The following is a 19,743-nucleotide window of genomic DNA, read 5'->3' on the forward strand; positions in this document are numbered from 1 at the left end:
TGGGGGTCGTTACTGAAGGAAGGCAATTCCGGGGTTCTTTGGTGCCCAAGCTCAGAGGATGCTGTTGTCTGCTGCTCTTGGCTGGCGGTAGGGCCTAAAGCCTTCAGCCCACCCAGTGTTGGTTTCCAATGTGAGCGTGGGGTGTGTGTGTTTCTGTGTGTCTATCTGTTTGTATATGTGTGTGGGGACACAGAACCCAGAGCACCATCTGTATGTATGGCTACGTGCACATGTATACATGTATACAGTATACACATGTAGGTACACAGAGAGTTGGAAGGGCGGGGGCTGTGAGTGTGTGTGTGTGTGTGTGTGTGTGTGTGTGTGTGTGTGTGTGTCTTTGTGCATATTTCTTAAACAGTGAGAAGAGGAGGAAGAGAGACAAAAGCCCTAAGTGACTCCGGCTTTTGGAGGAGCCAGCCCGGTGTGGTGGGTGTAGGGAGCAGAGCAGGCCGGCCTGGGGCCTGATTGGAACCAGACTTGGCAAGGAGGGGCTGTAAATGTTTTTTTGCTGCCTGTCCTGAGAAATTTATGTCACACCCACTCCATCATCCTGGCGGGGGCAGCCTCTCCCAGCTGCCTGTGGTTCTGGGCCTTCCAGTGCAACGAGCAACCACTATGGGGGTCCCTTGAGCCTCCTCCGGTCCCATAATGGCTTGAGGCTGACAGGGATGAGCCATAGGTGCATGAGGAGGAAGAGAAGGGAACTTGGCCCCCAAGTGGCCTTCTTTCCCACAGAGTCTGGAAGGGGGTGGGGCAGACTTTATGGAGGTGTAGGGAGGAGGGGAAGGCAGGAGTGGGGTTGTACTCTATTCAGAATATCTTCCCTGCCTTCTCCTCTGAATAGGGGGGCAGGGTTAAGGACTGAGGGCAGACGGAAAAGGACAAGATGACCCCTAAAGTAGGCTTCAGAGACCATTTGTGATACAAATGAAACTGAAGCCCAGGGAGGGGAAGGGACTTGGCCAAGGTCGCATACTGAGAAAACCAATGGCAGTCTCTGCCCACCCTGCTCTATGTGGCCTTTCGCCCCACTTCCGAGCTGGAGACCCTTCCCAACCTAGAATTAGGCCTTCTCTTTTTCTGAACATGTGACTCCATCCTTAAAATCCTTCCCTCGTTTCCATTTTTTTTCTTACAATAAAGGCAAGACTCCTGGGTGTGAATTATAGGGTCTGTCTACTTCTCTATCTACATCTTCTACCAAACTCCATCCTGCCACCTGGGCTTTTGCACACGGTGTGCTCTCTGCCTTGGGATGATTTTCCCTCCCTTATTTTGTTATTTGACTCCTACCTGAACACACAGCTCAAGTGCCTCTTCCTCATGGAAACTTTCTGTATCTTCCTGGCTAGGACATGTTTCCTAATTTTTCTCTCTCTTGGCACTGTGGACCTCTCCTGCACAGCAGTACTCACTACTGCAATTTTGCTTTTGTTGTGCACTTTTTAATTAATTGCCACCTTCTCTGTCATACTCTAAACTCCATGACGGCAGACGCCACAGCTGCTTTTGCTCACTGATGCTGTCCTAGTGTTCAGCCTAGACCTGGCAAATAATCAACAATGACAAGGACATCAGGAACTAATATTTGAGGTGTACCATGTACCAGGCACTCTTTAACTACTTTACTTGGAATAACACATTTAATCACCATAAACTCTATGAGTTAAGTTACTATTGTTAAAGAGAAAAGCACAGGCCAAAATGGAGTCACTTGTGCTAAAGGCCATGATACAGAGTAAGTAGCAAAGGTATGATTTGAACCCAGGCAGTCCATGTTCTTAACCGCTATCACTATATATGCTTGATCCTAAATATTTGTTGACTGTATACTTTTGTTTGTCCCCTACCTCCAACCATTAAGGAGGTGCCAGCCTCTGAGCACCTCCCTGAATCTTGGGGTGACCCCTGCCCCAGGACTGCTGCCACCTGTCCATACTCACTCCTGCTCGCAGCCCCTCTCTTGGCCTCCCCTACATGGAGCGCTCACATCTGTCTGCTTCCTTGGATGATGTGAGAAGGTCTTAGGGATGGGAGATGCCCCTGAGTTTAGAGAGATACTTTCATTCTTAAACGCTAGCTCTTGTCATTACATCTCAGTCACAGTACACCAAGTTGCTCTCACCTACCCAGGCTCAACTGCCTGCCAGCTGTGTGCCAAGTCAGTTCACCTCCCAGGCCTCAGTTCCCTCTTCTGTGAAAGATTTATGCCCAGTACTGCAAGGTAGGGCTATGAGGATCCAGTGAGTTTGTGTGGGGTTGTTAACTGCCAAACACAAGACCGATATTAATTATCACTTGTATCATTATTAATAACTTATAATGTAAACAGAAACTCTCTTTTCATGGCTTCCAGCTCCAGAGCCCAATGGAGACAGAAAGAAACACATGATACTAACAGTAAGCGTTCAGTGTGCCCCCTTCTCAACCCTGCCACCATCCTGTTTCTCCTGCCCTCCCTGCCTGCCTTCTCACCCCTATCACACCCAGGACAGGCTTTGGGCTGGTCAATAACACCCAGCTTTGCATGGGGGAGAGTCACATCTCTCTCTTCCACTGCTTCACCTCTCTATCAGTCCCCCACTGGCCTTGCTGCTTCTCTGCCAGGCCAAGGGCAGGAACACAGTGCTCCACCAGCCCCCCAGGGCCCACAAGCCCTGCGCCTCCCTACCATGGCATCTTGAACAGAGCTGAATCTATGGCTCTTGGTGGGGGATAGCTATGAGATGGGAGACCACAGAGAGAGGAGGGTTACAAAAGCTGTGCCTTGCTTTCCCAGTGGCCTCCTGGGGGCCAATGAATGCACGGAGCCCCAGCCAGGGGTGGGGGTGGGGACAGCCAGCATGTTTTCATTTTGCTCTGTTTGTTTTCTGTTTAGATCGACTGCTCAGTTCTGGTTTGGGCTTCTGAGGGCTGATGGGCTTTGGCAGGTAAGGATTTCTGGGGCCACCCATCTCTGCCTTCTACAGGGCTGTGGGCTAAGCTCCTGCCAGCCCCTGAGGGAGCAGGAAGTCCAGCCTGCTCTACTTTTTTGCCAACCCCTTTCTTTCCATTTTTCTCTTTTCCTCTTTTTTTTTCATCCTTTGTCTTTCTGCATCTATTTCCTCTCTTACCCCCTTACTCCCTCCCTCTCTCCTTTTCTCTCTTTTCTCTTGGAGTTTGTCCTCATCTCTTTTCTGCCTCCCTGTGCCTCTTTTATTCAGTAGTTCTTTCCGTCCTGCCATCTCTCCTTTTCCTATTTCTCCTTTTCTTTCTCAAAAGGAGAAAAAGAAATCAAGGCTTGGAGCATTAGGAGGCCTGAGTTCTGGCCCAGGCTCCACCATTTACTCTCTCTCAATAACCTTCTACGAGTCCTTTCCTATCTCTGGGCCTCAATTTCCCCATTTGCACACCGAAGGCTCTAACTTATGTAACATGAGAGTGAAGTATGAGATCTAAGCTAGAAAATGTATTACTCCTTGTAGGGGATAGGAGGAGGGGATGGATCAGATTCACTCTTCAGGGGGCATGGTCCTGAAATGCAGTCTGGGATGGAGAGGGGGCAGTCAGCGGAGTGCCTCCTTGAGCAGTAAAGGTTTATGGGAAAAGGCACAGATGGAGGAGCTCCCCCTCCACTGCTGCTAAAATGCAATCTAGAGAACCTCAGAACAGAGCTGGGGCCTCGGGTCTTGAAAAGTAGAAGCACTGCTCCAATAAGGGCAGAAAACAGGGCTAAAGAATGGTGCCTCTGGTCTTGTTTTCTGACCTTCCATCTGCTTTCCACACAGCCCTGGATCAGGCCAAAGGCTAGGTGACCCCTTTCTTCGAACCCACGTCTGTTCTCATTATGACATTTGCCTACTAGCCTCTAGTGACCTGTAGGTCAAGAGTCCAGGCTAAGGACTCTGCACTGTCACAGATCTCTGTGTTGCCTTCTCTCCTGGTCCCACAGGCACCTCAATCCTGGTGCTTACCAAACCAAACTCATCCTCTACACCCATCACATACCTCCTCTTTCTCCAGGGTTTCTTTCCTCGACGAATGAATAGAAGTCCTCCCAGGAAGCTTGGGCTCTTGCTTCCTCATCACCTCCTAGATCTCATCCATCTCTGAGTCGTGTGGGTTCTAGCTCCACGTGGCGCTCCTACCCTCCCCACTGCTGCTGTGACCACCATTTCCTGCCTGGACTCCTGCCACAACCTTCTCCTGCTCTCTTCTGTCACCGTTTCCAATTCAATTTCTAGACATTGGGGTAACTTCAAGGTGTGAGATAATATAAATAAGGCTGTTCTAACTATTCATGTGCATGTCTTTGGTAACAGAATTGCTGGGTCATAGGGGAAGCCCATGCTCAACTTAAGCAGACACTGCCTCCCAGTTTTCCAGAGTGGTTGTACCAATTTACCCTCCTACCAGAGGTGCAGGAGGATTTTCTTTGATTCTACCCATTTGGGAGGATATATGCTGGTATCTCATTATGGCTTTAATTTGCATTTTCCTTTTGACTAATTCAGTAGAACACTGTTTCTTTTTCAAAAAATCAATTACTTTATTTTTATTATGGTGACATTGGTTAACAAAATCCAGTAAGTTTCAGGTGTTCGATTCAACACTAAGGCGAATATATAGTGCATTGTGTGCTCACTGCCCATAGTTATATTTCTTTCTGTCACCACATCTTTGACATCTTTTATCCCATTTACCTCCCACCTCCCCGGGTACTCTCTGATAACCACTAGTCTATTGTCTATGTCCATGAGTCTCTATTTCTTTGTCCTGTTTGTTTATTACTTTTAGGTTTATATCCCACATATAGATGGTAGCATGTGGTTTTCAATTTTTTTCTGTCTGGCTTATTTCGCTTAGCATGATTATCTCGAAGTCCATCCATGTTGTCACAAATGGATGTATTTCATCTCTTCTTATGGCTGAGTAATATTCCACTGTATGTATGTATCACAGCTTCTTTAGCCAGTCATCTATCGTAGGACACTTCAGTTGCTTCCATGTCCTGGCCACTGTGAATAATGCTGCTATGAACATCGGTGTGCAAATATCTTTTCAGATATGGGTTTTCAATTTTTTGGGATAAATACCCAGTAGAGGCATTGCTGGGTCATATGGTGGGTCAATTCTCAGTTTTTTGAGGACCCCCCCATACTGTTTTCCATAGCGGCTGTACCAATTTACAGACCCACCAACAGAGTAGAACACTGTTTCATATGTTTATTGGCCACAATATTTATCCTGTGAAGAGTCTGTCAAAGTGATCAGCACATTTTTCTATTGAGTCACCTAATATATTCTTGATTATGACTTTTTGTCATTTATATTTATATAGTCCAAATTATCAACTTTTTTCTTCATAGATAAAATATATTTCTCCCATCTTATTTGAGAAATCTTTGTCTACTTCAAGGATACAATGTTGTTCCCCTACATTTTCTTCTGAAAGCTTTATTATTTTGCATTTCACATTTGTGTCTGCAATCCATCTGGAACTGATTTCTGTGTGTGATGTGAGGTAGGGGTCAAGATAATTTTTTTTTTCCACACGGCTATCCAACTGACCCAGAACCATTTATTTTTCTAAAAAGTCTCCAATGTACTACACTGTCATTTTTGTCATAAATTGGGTGATTGTATATGTGTGGGTCTCTTTTTGAATTTTCTATTTTTTTTCCATTTGTCAGTTTCTATACCTTTGTGCCAATACCACAATGTCTTAATTACTAAAACTTCCTAGGTCTTGATATCTGTTAGTAAGAGTTCTCCAGCTATGTTCTTCTCCGTCAAGATTAAATGGGCTATTCTTGGCCCTTTGCATTCCCCTCTGAATTTCAGGACCAATTTGTCAGTTTCCACTGCATAAAAAAACTGGGATTTTTAAATGAGGTCACATTGACTCTGTAGATTAATTTGGGGAGAATTGACATCTTTATAATATTGAGTTTTCTAATCTGTGAATATGGTTTATCTGTTAATTTATTTGTCTTCTTTAACTTCTCTCCATTATGTTTTTTAATTTTCTGTGTAGATGCTTTCCACATCTTTCACTAGATTTATTCTTAAGTGTTTGATGTTTATGCTATTATAAATGGTAGAGTATTTAAAACTTTCTTTCTCTATTGTTTGCTGGCTTATAGAAACACAATTGATTTTGCATATCGACCTTATTTATATCCAGTGACCTTTCTAAAATCATTTATTAATTCTAATAGTTTGTCTATAGATTCTTCTGGACTTTCTATGTACACAATCATGTCAAATGCAAATGATGGAAATTTTACTATTTCCTTTCAAATCTTTGATTCCTTTTGCTGGCCTTATTGCACTGAGTAGGGCCTTCAGTACAACATTGAAAAGAAATAGTGAGAATGGGCATCCTTGTCTTGCACCCAATCTCGGTGTGTGAAAACTCAATATTTTACCATTAAGTCTATCGTTCACTAAAGGCTTTTATAGAGGCCCTTCATCAGGTTGATGAAGCTCCTTCGTATTCCAAGTGTGCTGAGAATTTTTGCATGAATAGGTGTTGAATTTTGTAAAATGCTTTTTATGTATCTATCATGATTTTTTTCTCCTTTTTCCAGTTAGGCGAATTGCAATCATTGAAATTTTATTCTTAAATCACCGTTGAATTCCCAGATTAAAACTCACTTGGTCATGAATTATCCCTTAATTATTGCTGAATTCCATTCACTAATTTTTGAAATTAAACTTAAAAAAATTTTAATGATAACTGTAGAATCACATGCAGCTGTAAGAAATAATATGGGAAGATCCTGTGTACACTTTACCCAGTTTCTCCCAATAGAAACATCTTGCAAAAATCTGGTACATTATCATAGCTAGGATACTGACATTGACACAGTCAAGATGCAGAACATCCCACAAGGATCCCTCCTGTTGCCCTTTTATAGCCACACCCACTTCCCTCCCACCCCACATCCTCCTTAACCCCTGGCAACCACTAATCTGTTCTCCATTTCCATAATTTTGTCATTTCAAGAACGCTCTATAATGAAATCATACAGTATGTAACCATATGGGATTGACTTTTTCATTGAGCAGAATTCCCTGGAGATTCATCCAAGCTGTTTCATGTGTCAGTAGTTTGTTCCTTTTTGTTACTGAGTAGTATTCTATGGTATGAATGTACCACAGTTTGTTTAACCATTCACCCGTTGAAGGACATCTGGGCTGTCCTCAGTTTGGTGTGATTACAAACAAAGCTGCTATAAGCATTCATGTATAACTTTTTGTGTGTGAAGGTTAGCTTTAAATTCTCTGATAGAAACTTCCAAGACTGCAATTGCTGGTTCATAAGGTACTTGCATGTTTAATTTTATAAGAAACTGCCAAACCATTTTTCAGAGTAGCCGTGCCATTTTACATTCTCACCAGCAATGTATGAGAGATCCAGTTTCTCTGTACCCTCACTAACATTTGGTATTGTCACATTTAAAAAAAAATTAACCATTGAGTAGCTAGGTAGTGATGTCTCATTGTGGTTTTAATTTGCAGTAATTTGCATTAATGATGTTACTGACTTTTCATGTGCTTATTTGCCATCTGTATTTCCTCTTTGGTGAAATGTCTCTTCATGTCTTCTGCCCATTTTCTAATCAGATTGTTTATTTTGTTTTGTTTTGTCTTCTGTTTTGTTTTACTGTTGAGTCTTAGGAACTCTTTATATATTCTACATTTAAGTCCGGTGTCAAATACATGGTTTACAAATGTTTTCTACCAGTTTGTTGTTTGTCTTTTCATCCATTTTCATCATATAGCAAAAGTATTTAATTCAGTGAAGTCCAATTTATCCATTTTTTTCTTTTATGGGTCATACTTTTGGTGTCATAGCTAGGAATTTTTCATCAATATTTAAGTCCTGAAAATCTTCTCTCATGTTTTCTTCTTTTTCATATTTTCTGCTAAATTATCTGTTCTGTTTTATATTTAAATGTATGATTCATTGAATTAATTTTTGTGTAGGATGTGAACTTCAGGTCAAGGTTCATCTTTTTGCCAATGAATATCCAATTGCTCCAGCAATACTTGTGGAAAAGACTATCTTTCCTCCAGAATGCTTTTGTACCTTTATCAGGAATGAGTTGGATGTTTTTGGTGTGGATCTGTTTTTGAGTTCTTTATTACCTTCTATTGATCTATATATCTCTCCTGCTAGTAACACACAGTCTTGATTATAGTAGCTGTACAATGTTTTAAAATCAAGTAGAATGATTCCTCCAACGGTATTCTTCTTTTCCAAAATTGTTTCAACTATTCTAGTTCTTTTGACTTTCCATATAAATTTCAGAATAATCTTGTCTATATCTACGAAGAAAGCTTCCTGGAATTTTGATAGGAATTGCATTAAACCTTTGTATCAATTTGGAAAGAATTAACATCTTTACTATGTTGAATCTTCCAATCCATGAACACCTGGATATGTCTCATCAGCATTTTTAAAATTTTCCACATATAAGTCCAACACACGTTTCATGGCATTTACACCTAATTATTTCTTTTTTAAAAAATTTTTTGGGAGATTATAAGTGGCATTGTATTTAAAATTCTGGTGTTCACATGTTCATTGCTAGTACATAGAAATACAATTGATCTTTGTATGTTTATCTTGGTATCTTGTGACCTTGATGAACTTACTTATTACATCTAGGAAATTTTTTATCGTTGCTCTGGGATTTTCTATGTAGACAATCATGTCATCTACAAATGAGAACCATTTTATTTCTTCTGTTCCAATCTGTATACCTTTTCTTTTTTCTTTTCTATTCTTTTCTCTTTTCATTATTTCCTTATTGCACTGACTAGAACTTCCATCACTATTTTTGAATAAAAGCAATGGGAGTGGACATCCTTGTCTTTTTCCCAGTCTAGGGTGAAAAGCATTCAGTCTTTTACCATTAAGTATGATGTCAGCTGTAGGATTTTGTAGATGATCTTTATGAAGTTGAAGAAGTTCACTCTCTTCCTAATTTTTCATGTTTTACTAATCCAAGGGTGTTGGATTTTGTAGAATGCTTTTTCTTTTTTATCCATTCATATCTTTTATATTTTTTGACCTTTATTTTTTATTTTTCATTAAGATTATTGGGGTAACATTGGTTAATACAATTATATAATTTCCAGGTGTACATTATAATTTGACATCTATATATTCTATTGTGTGATTACCACCCAGAGTCCAGTTTCCTTCAGCTACCATATATTTTATTTCCTTTACCCACTTCACCCTCCCAACCCCGCTATATTTGGCTCCCTTTACTCTGTCTACCTCTTCATTCCTCTCCTACTAGAATATTTTTTCTATATCAGTTGACAAGTCCTTTGGTTTTTCTTTCTTGTCTTATTAATATGGTGGATTACATTTGATTAATTTCTAAGTATCGAACCAGACTTGTATTCCTGGAATGAATCCCACTTGGTCATGGTGTACAATTATTTTTATATATTAATGAATTCTATTTGTTGATGTTTAGTTGAGAATTGTTCTATTTTTGTGAGGGAGATTGGTCTGTGGTTTTCTTTTTGTTTACTATATTTGTCCAGTTTTGGTGTCAGGCTAAGGCTGGCTTTATAAAATAAGTTGGCAAGTCTCCCCTCCTCTTCCTTTTTCTGGTAGAGATTATATAGAATTTGTGTTCATTAGTCCTTAAATTTTAGTAGCATTTTCCATTGAAACCATCTATGTCTAGAGATTTCTTCTTGGGTAAGTTTTTAAATAAAAATTCATTTTTTGATAGTTATACAAATTATCTGTTTGTATTGGATAAGTTGTGGTAGTTTATGCTTTTCAAGGAATTGATCCATTTCATTTTAAGTTGTCAAGTTCATGTATGTAGAGTTGTTCACAGTGTTCCCTTATTGTCCTTTTGATGTCTGCAGGGTCTGTATTGATATCCTCTGTTTCATTCCCGATATTGGTAATGTGTGTCTTCTCTCTTCTTTTATTTATGAGAGTCTTGCTAGAAATATGTCAATTTTATTGATATTTTCAAAGAGCCAGGTCTTTTGTTTCATTGATTTTTCACTCTTGAAATCATGGCATATATCTCACTTGGTCATGAGAAATTATTCTTTTAATATATTTTTTGATTCCATTTCCTAATCTTTTGGTTTTGGAGTTTTCATCCATGTTTATAAGAGAGATTGATCTGTAATGTTTCTTTCTTATAATGCCCTTATAATACCCTTTGGTATCAAGATTTGTGTAGTTATTTGGCTAGCCTCATATAAAGAGTTGGAAAGGTTTTCTTCCTTTTCTATTCTCTGGAAAGATTTGTGTAATATTGATGTTATTAGGCACATAAAGTTTTATGCACTTATGTATGTTTAGGGCCAAATAGTTTCATATCTGTTCATGGAGCTAGGTGCAGCAGGGTAACATACTTTTGATCCCCTACCATCTGCTAGACACCGTGCTTAGATTTTACATTCATTATCTCATTGTTTCCTTATAAAAATCTCATTGGACAAGAATTTTTATGCTTGTCTCCTAGCTCAGAAAACTGAGATTCATTGACTTGCCTAAGATCAAACAGATGTGGGATTCAAAGTTAAATCTTATTTGTTGACCTCCTACTCCAGTCCAAACACTGTTCTGAGATGGTCATCCACTACAACGCTGAATCTTTCCAACAGCTTAGTGAGATCGTAATCACATTTTTCATTGTAGAGACGAGGAAGTTGAAGCTCAGAGAGGGTGAGGAACTTGTCCAGAGGTAAACGTCTAGGATGCTGCCAAGCTGGGCTCCAGGGTGGTATTTTGTCATTCTTCAGCCAGAGAGTGTTCTTTGTGCTGTGGACAGAATGACCCTCTTGTGGCAATGAGCACATCTTGTGTGGTAGTGACTGCCATTATTTTCAGTAGCTCAGGGGAATGGAAGGGTCACTATGTCTTGGTTACCTGCTGGCTCCAGGTTTCAGGTACAACAATGAATCAAAGCTGAAACAGAGTTGGGGAGGTAGAAGGAAAGAGCTCAGGAAACTGGGCTCTGAGGAGTGGAGACTGGAAGGTGTCTTGGCAGGCCCACACATATGCCAGGAGATGGGCTGACAGGTAAGGAGGTGGATGAGAGCTGGACTCTGGTAGATTGCAGTTCCACTCCTCTATCATGTGAAACCACTTTTCTTGGTGGCCTGGCTGGACTAAATTTCCTTTGTCCCTGCCAAGCCAAGGCCTGAACCACTACTAACTCATAGGAAAGGAGAGAGATAGAGGAAAGAAGGTACAGATACCCTGAGGCCCTAGCCCCCAACCAGAGGCCTGGGGGCTGAGTCTAAGATTAATGATATGGAAGAGCAGATAAGGTCCTTACAGATCACTTGGTCCATTCATCCCACTTTCTAGGAGGAAAACCAAGGCCCAGAAAAATGAGGATGAAATGATTTATTTGTCCAAGTCCACACAACTGTAAACAGCCACGTAAGGAAGAACAAGGACCCAGACTGAGGTGTGTGGGGTGTGGGGTGAGTAAGGGGATGTGTGTAGGTGTGGATTGAGCTTCCTAATATACAACATGGATTGTGAGGTCTGACTACTCCAAGTTGTAACTTGTGACTCAGAAGCAAGTTACTTGAATGCTCTGGGTCTCAGTTTCTTCATTTGTACCTCATGGTAGTAACTTCCTAGTAGTGTTGTTGCACAGGTCCAATGCATTAATATGTATATGAAATACTTAGAACAGCATCTGGCACATAGGAAGCACTATCATAAGCATTGTTGCTATTATTGGAGGTCCTTGGGTGGAGAGGAAATAACAGTGGCACAACAGTCAGCTTGCCTGGGTTCCAATCCAGACTGCCACGCTGACTATGTGGCTTTGGGCAAGTCCCTTCTCCCTCTATGCCTCAGCAGCCTATCCTGCACTACGTGTGACATGGGACTAAATGAGAGTCCCTCATTCTTATTTAGGGAATTCAGCACTATCACATGGACAGACCAACCAGCTCACAGAAGGCCTTGGAGAAAAGGGGGCTGTTATAAATGCTGTCCAGAGAGGACAGAGAGGCGTTCTCCAGTGAAACTAGGAGGGCTCGCCCTACTGCCCAGCAGCTCTGAGGAGACTTTGATGGCTGCACAAGCTGGAGGCCCCACGCCCCACTGATGGCCACTAGGAGTGGAGAGATAGGGCCTGGCTGCATAGGTTCTCCCTCCACTCTGCCAAAGACTACTTGCCCCAAGCCTCCCTCCATCTGACCCTGTCCTGAGGCTCAGTGGAGCTGGAGCAGTCAGAGCAAGAATCAGAGACTTGTGAGCTTCTGACTTGACACCACTCTCCATCACCATGCACTTTAGTTTAGGGGACAGGGTGCATAGACCTACAATGAACAAAGAATGTGGCTGATGTCACTTAGCAATGATTCCCATTCTATAGAGTAGGCAGCTGTGGCTCAGACACATTGAATGCAGTTAAGGTCACAACCTGGATCTGTTGAATGCTATCGTTTCTAGAACCAAAGTATGTCAGAGCTGGAAGAAGTCTTAGTTTAGAAGACATTGGATTCTAATTCCATTTCGTAGATGAGTAACGCTGGCGCCCAGAGAGGGAAAGGGATTTGCCCAAGGTCCAAAAGGAGCTGGTAGCAGAGGTAGGTCCTAGACCTAGGGGTCCTGATCCTTTGGCCTGCTGCAGAGGAAGTGGCGGAGGACATAAGGCTTGGGTGGGGGGAAGGGGAACCCAGCACAGTACTGAGATGCTTTTAGCTGCCATCTGGTCAGAACTGTTGTCTTCCTACTCTCTGCAGCTGTGAGAACCCTTTCTTATCTACCTCACTGGCACCCTGAGAAAGGCATTCTCATATGGCTGAGCCCTAATGAGAGCCAGAGACATGAGTTCCAGGCCGTGCACCTCTCTCTCTGGGCCTCTGCTTCTCCAGCTTTAAAATGGTGTGTATAGAATATGGGGCAAGGGAGTATTCCATGAGTTAGAGTAAAATCCAGATGCCCAGACCCTACCTCACACCTGTGACATCTGAATCTCTGGGGTTGGACCCAGGCTTGGGTGGCTGAATCTCCAGGGAATTCAAATGAGCAGTAGGATATCGGAGGTCTCTAGGAGCTTCTTGACTTGACTGTCACTGAGATTCTGTGACGAACATAAGATGTCTTGGACTGCGGGGAGGGGTGGCCCCGACAGCTCCCCTCCCACAACCCCACACTGAGCATGCCAGCCCAAACTACAGGCCATTTTCCCAGGGTTAGAAAATTACTTTTGGGGTTTCCGGCACTGTCTGCATTCCTCCTGGGACACTGCTCCTGTGGTAGGAGTCTGCCTGTCCACACCCCTCCCTGACTCCTTGTGGCAGGGAAACAATGCAGCTCTGGAATCAGAACAAGCTAAGGGTGAAGTCCCTGCTTTACGTGGCGTGGTTTTGCAACCTTAAGCAAATCAATTCACTCCTCTCAGCCTCAGCATTCTCACTTCCAAAACGAGGATGGGAATGTACTCAGCGCACCACATTGTCGTGTACTCAGGCTGAGCCCAGGCATCTAGTGTGCCTAGCCCAGCTTCTGGCATGACAGAGCACTCTGTGAATGGCGACTCCCCTCTACTGATGTGCTGCTCAGTCTCTCAGCCAAACTACCTTGCTCTCATTCGAAAGACCCAGCATCCTGAATCTGTTCTGACAGGAGTGAAAAATCTGCTCTCTGCATTTGGTGCTTTCTAGTCCATAATGCATGCCCACTTCCACTTGCTTGTATCAGTTTCCCAGCAAGTGCACAAGACAGAAATTATAATCCCCACTGTGCAGGTGAGAACGCTAGAGTTCAGAGAGGTTCAGTCATTTGCCCGTAGTCACTCTGTTTAGAGTTGGTAGTGCTCAGATTCAAACTTAGAGCCATCTGGCCCCAGAGTCCAACCTGCATCCACTGTATCTTCACTGTCTTAACTTGGCAAGATCAAGGAAGGCGCTGCTCTGCTGGCCACAGCCCGCGCTAGCATTGAGCCACCTCAGCACAGGTGCAAATGCAGACAGAAGAGGCTTGTGGGGTCGATGAATACACACACACCCCCCACACGCATGCGCAGTAGGAAAGCAATGACAGTTATCATTACAGTCCTTGGTTGGCTAGCAAAGTGACGGCAGGCTCTCTACACCAACTACCATGAAAAGAGGTTGGCAAGTTGATATTTTTTGAGAAGGATGTATATGACAGGGTACTAAGTGACCTACAGGCACATACTCATTTAATACCTACAGCAAGCCTGTGAAATGAGTATTACTATTATTCGCATTTACGGGTGAGGAAACTGATGCACAAAGAGATCATAATGTATGCAAATGATAGAGCCAAGATTCTAATTTGTATCTGTCTGACCCCACCAACTGTACCATTTATAATCACACTCATGCATGCACACGTACATACTCACACACATTGGGTGCTTTGGAAATACTTTTTAAAGGAAGGTTTGAAAATGCTAATGAATTTGGCTTGAAATCAAGTCATTCAGACATGGAATCTATATTCAATCTCCATCTCTTAGGATGACATAACGAGGTGTCCCATACCATCTTCAATGTGAGAATTCAGGTCTAGGTTAAAATCTCTGTGAACCACTGTTTGCTCATCTGTGAAATGGAAATGATAGTCATCCTTAATTCTCAGGGTTACTGTCAGAGGTGTAAGTTTGGGCAAGATTCTGAGTCTGTTTTCTACTCTTCTCTAATTCAGTGATATTTTTGTGATCAATCTCCATCTATCCTGCTGGAGCTTGTTTTTACCCATTGAACCTATCCCTGTCCATTCATCCACCTGTCAGTCCATCCACCCATCTATCCATCCGTCCACCACCCACCCACCCAACCATCCTTACTGATGAAACCCCCTATTGTGCACCAGGCTCTTTGACAGACCATGAAGAGAGTAGGATACTAAGAAAGCTCGTAACCTAACAGTGGTTGAGGTCTCTATCATGTCTTGTGCTCCCACCAGGAGTGGAGGGCTGATGAAGGCTGTGGTATGTACCCTTTGAAGGATGAAATTGTGCTGGCTCCCCTCTCCATCCAAGTGCCTCACACACAGGGACTTGATATTTGCTGACCTCCTTCTGAACTGTGAAGGCTGCATGGAGAAAGTCCTTGAATATAATTTGAACTTTAACCTGTAGGCCACATAGTTTCAGTTGGGGGTGTGATAAGATTAGATTTGCTTTATAGAACAATCATTTCAATCCCTGGTGTCTGCAGGGTTAGAAGGGACAGGACAGGAATAAGGGAGTCCAATGAGGAAGCTATTGCACTAGTAGTAGCCATGAGAGATGATGGGCGACAGACCTCAGGTGACATTAGTGGGAATGGAGACAAGTAGAAGATTCACAACATATTTAAGAGGCACACTCACTTTGTTGTGGTTAGAGAATGAATTTGGGAGTGAGGGACAGAGAGATGTAAAAGATAGCTCTCAGGTTTCTGCTTTGGGCAACTGGAGAGCTAACTGGAAGACTCCAGATGCCTTACTCTGGAGGCCTGGGACAGGGGAGTGAGTGAGAACCCAGTGGCTTTGACCTTTCCAGAGCAGCTTGCTTGGCATTTGCCTGTATTGTCAGCATTTTTTTTTCTTTCTTTGGGGCTACAGCTTCTCAACTCTGTGCTGCTCAGCCACAGAGGTAACGGCACGTTGATAAGTACCAGGGGCTAAGACACCTTCATTTAAAGGGGCTCATCAGCCCCATGGTAATGTGAGAAGTTCTCACTTTAGACAGTCTCCTATCTCTTCTCTCTTTCTCTCCCTATCTTTCTTGTTTCTCCCCTTTTCTTGCTTCCTTTCTCTCTTCCTCTACTTTCCTCTCTTTGTACACACAGATACTCTCACACCCAGTCTTATAAATACTCCCTACACAAATTTTGGGAGGATGCCTGAGTGTATATGTTTGTCTGTCTATGTGTGCACACACAGGAATGGGGTGTGGGAGGGAATGAGAGCTTTAAGTGTGAACTTTAAAAAATTTTTGGTCTCAGACCAAACTCTTAGTTAAGGGACCATAGAAAACAAGCTGTCTGGAGTCAATAGAAAGAAGCTCATCTGTTCATTCAGCAGACACTCCCAGGGGCCTTCTCTGTTCCTACTCTAGGCTGGGCCAGTCTGTATAGATCACAGAAGTTAATGAGACAGACATCCACCTCCTCAAACTGCCAAGATGTGATCAGAGAGGTCCCTGTGGGAGCATCGAGGAGGGATTCACCAATTGCTTGCTTGGATGGCAAGTTCAGAATAACTGCACACAGGAGATACCCTCTGAGATGGGTTTTGAAGAGTGAATAGAAGTTCATCATGCTGATAAGAGAAGGACATTCTAGGTAGAAGGAACAACAGCATAGGCAGAGATCTGAAAGCATGAGAGAAAATAGCAAGTAGTTCATTGAGACTGAGTGGTAGATTGGAAGTGGGAGAGAATAGTGGGAGATGGAAGCTGGGGAAGGTTGGACCTTGAATGGCACATAATCGAATTTGAATGGTGGACAGTTAATTAGAACAGCTACCTTAGAGGGCACACTGGTAGCTTCCATCAACATTTCAGATACCCAGATCTTTTGACACAGTTGTTTCTATCTCAGTGTCTGCCCTGGAGAAACACTGGACACATGACTATGTGCAAGGATTACAATGTTTCGATAAGATAAAATAAAGTGTATAATACCATGAGCAGCCACCAACAGGGAACTGGATAAATACGACTTTGGTCCATCCCTGCTAAGGAATATCATGAGGCAGTTACAGGAGATGAAGTAAATCTCTTGAGGACAGAACAAAAATAAATAACATTTTTTTTAATTGCAGCAAAATGGCTTGGTATGCACATATATATTTCCTAGCTCTGTCAGCTGACAGAGGCTAGAAGCAATGGCACCTCAGTAGCAATGAGTACATCTAGTGACCAGATCTTGGTTTCTAATACCATCCTCCAATAAAAGGGAGCCAGCACTCAATGGAGACATGGCTAAATCAGGCCTGGGACAGGGAGAGTCTAGGATATTCCTGGACCATCTTGCAGTGCCAGAAAATAAGGAAGTGCTCGGAAAAGCATGAAGGCTTATTGGAAGAATTCAGGAGCCAAGTTGAAAGAGATCCTAATAGCCAAAGTGGGAATAATTTGAGCAGAAAATAAAAAGCGATAGCAGATTATATATCTCAGGTCTGGCACTTCTCTGGGTTCTTCTTGAGTGACGTGCAGGTCCAGTGCATCTGCTGACTTTGTTCTTCTGGCCCATGCAACGCCAACTCCTAGCCCCCCGGAACCCCTTGCCTGCATGTGAGCAGACTTGCCTCTGGCGGAAGGTTGGCCCAAGCATCGAGCCATGGGCTCAACAAGATATATATATATATACACATGCATGCATGCATGCATGCATGCATATATTTAAATTTTAGAGTAGTTTTAGATTTACAGAAGAGATGTTAAGGTAATTCACAGAGTTCTCATATAGACAGCATTCAGTTTCTTCTATCGTTAACATCTTGCATTAGTGCGGTACATTTATTACAACTAATGGACCAATATTGATACAGTATTATTAACTAAGGTCCAGACTTCAGGTTTCCTTAGTTTTTTACTTAATAACTTCATCTGTTCCAGTGTCTTATTCCGCATTACATTCGTCATGCCTCCTTAGGCTTCTGTTGTCTGTGACAGTTTCTCAGATTTCTCTTATTGACAACTTTGACAGTTTTGAGGAATATTGATTGGGTATTTTGTAGAATGTCCCTCAATTTGGATTTGAAAAATCATGATGCTTTTCTTAGGGTTAGAGTGGGGAATGAGTATGGGGGAATATCACAGAGGAGAAGTATCCTCTGTACACCAGAAGTACACCAGATATCACTGGTGTACACTATCTATCGACTGATGGTGTTACCTGGGATCACCTGGGTAAAGTAGTGTTTGTCAGGTGTCTCCAGGTTAGTTTTTCCCCTTTTCCACACTTTTATGTTTGGAAGGTAGGCACTATGCACAGCCTCTACTTAATGAGTGGGGAGTTTTACCCCCTCCCTCTTGAGGGAAAAGATAATATTGGATTTTAACTCAAAATAAATATTTATTGGCTATACTAACACAAATAAACAGTTGAATACATAAGTAAACAAGAGATATGGGACATCTTTTCTTTACAGCCAAATTCCAATTAATAGATGTAGAAAGGAAGAGGGAAGTAGAATATGATGATTAGGAAGATGTCAAAGTAATAAATGTTGATCCACCAGTGGTTGCTACAATTTGTAGACAAACATAGAACATTTGAGGAGAAACAGGACATGTATAGTCCCAAAATTTCTTCCCAAGATACCTGTCAACTATGTATCAAAGGGAAATACGGTAACTCTACAGTGGAGAAACCCCCAGACATCAACTTAACCAAGTGACTGAGGAAAACATCACCAGTAATAATAGATAAAGACATCATGAACCTCTCCGTATGATGATCTGAGGACTCGATGTCATTTCTGTTAGTTTTGCCAAAAATGCATAACTGTGCTCTAGTAATGAGAAAATATCAGGCAAACCAAAATTGAGAGACGGTCTAAAAAACAGATGACTAGTACTCTTCAAAAGTGTCAAGAATATGAAAGACGAAGAAAAACCGAGGAACTGTCCCAGGTTGGAGGAGACTAAGAAGACATGGCAGCTCAATGCAATGTGGGACCTGGAGAGGATCCTGGATCAGAAGAAGAATATCAGTGGGAAAACTGGTGAAATTCAAAGATCTGTGCTTAGTTAATAACATGAGACCAAGGTTAATTTCTTGATCATTGTACTAAGATTATGTAAGATGTTAATATCAGGGGAAGCTGGGTGAGGGGTGTACAGGCACTCTATTCTATTTTTGGCAACTTTTCTCTAAGTTTAAAAATAGTTCAAAATAAAAGGTTTAAAAAATTGCGGCATAAAAGATTGAGGGAAGATAGCTGGAAGGCCTCTGGTGGCAGAAACATGAGATGTTTCAGTGGGGTTTTGAAGGGTGCTTGTCTCAGGCAGTCCAGCAAGAGAGCCATGAAAGAGGCCTGAGAATTGTGCCCTTGGTTGCTCAGAGATCCTGAGAATGTTGTGGCTTTCCCTGGATCTGGGGTTGGGGAACTTCCTCTCCTCAGAGCCGTTCCCCTCACCGAAGATTTGTTCAACATAGCAGTCTAGGGTCAGCTAGGCTGTGTATTCAGAGCTGACCCTGGGCCCTGTGGTACCCACGGGACTGCAAGCCCTTCTTTATCCTCACCAGCTTAGTACTGGAAAAGGCAGCCCTATGCATGCCCTACTCTGCTTCCCGGGATTCCCACCCTTGAGGGCGGGGTGCTGAGGTGAGGCTGATGCAGTTGGGGGAAAGCTTGGCAGGCAGGCCAGCGGCAGAGCTGGTGCTCCAGGGGGAGGGCGGCTCAGACAGTGGTTAGCTTTGGAGTGGGGCTTAGCAGAGGGAAGGGGGAAAGGGAGGGGGGCTCTCCTTCTCAAGGGGCCCTTTCATGTTGAAATCAGCCAGCGTGAATGCTGGCGGCCCAGGAGCCCAGCCGGGGGAAATGTGAGAGCCCCCTTATCTCCCCTCTTGTCACAGAGCCCGCCCGTCTGCGGTTCCCAGCCGGCCAGCAAGGATGCATTAGAAGTGTTGGTGGGGGTAGGAGTATTCCCCTCAAGACCTTGGGCTGGATCTGCTTTGTTGGGGGGGGGGGGGGCTGGAGGAAGCAGGTTCCAGACACCCCTGATGCTGGAGATGGGGGCAGGCTGAAGGGTCCTGTATCTTGGAGTA

At 43.0% G+C, this 19,743-nt stretch overlaps 1 protein-coding gene across 8 annotated transcripts in view; it reads left to right on the forward strand.

The window, feature by feature from the left end:
• Positions 1–19,743, forward strand: part of LOC112477154 — a 120,064-nt gene that overhangs the window by 86,534 nt on the left and 13,787 nt on the right. The window contains exons 1-2 of one of the 8 annotated variants that reach the window (XM_025044456.1): positions 2,386–2,403; positions 2,882–2,933. The exons of 5 other annotated variants lie outside the window; for them this stretch is intronic. In XM_025044456.1, the coding sequence (XP_024900224.1) occupies positions 2,920–2,933 (14 nt within the window). In that variant the 5' untranslated portion in view covers positions 2,386–2,403; positions 2,882–2,919. Of the gene's footprint in view, positions 1–2,385; positions 2,404–2,881; positions 2,934–11,381; positions 11,460–19,743 lie in introns of those variants that run through there. 2 more of the 8 variants (XR_003045337.1, XR_003045339.1) reach the window with 2 other exon arrangements.

This window comes from Pteropus alecto, unplaced genomic scaffold (genome assembly GCF_000325575.1).
Source record: "Pteropus alecto unplaced genomic scaffold, ASM32557v1 scaffold312, whole genome shotgun sequence".
NCBI lineage: Eukaryota > Metazoa > Chordata > Mammalia > Chiroptera > Pteropodidae > Pteropus > Pteropus alecto.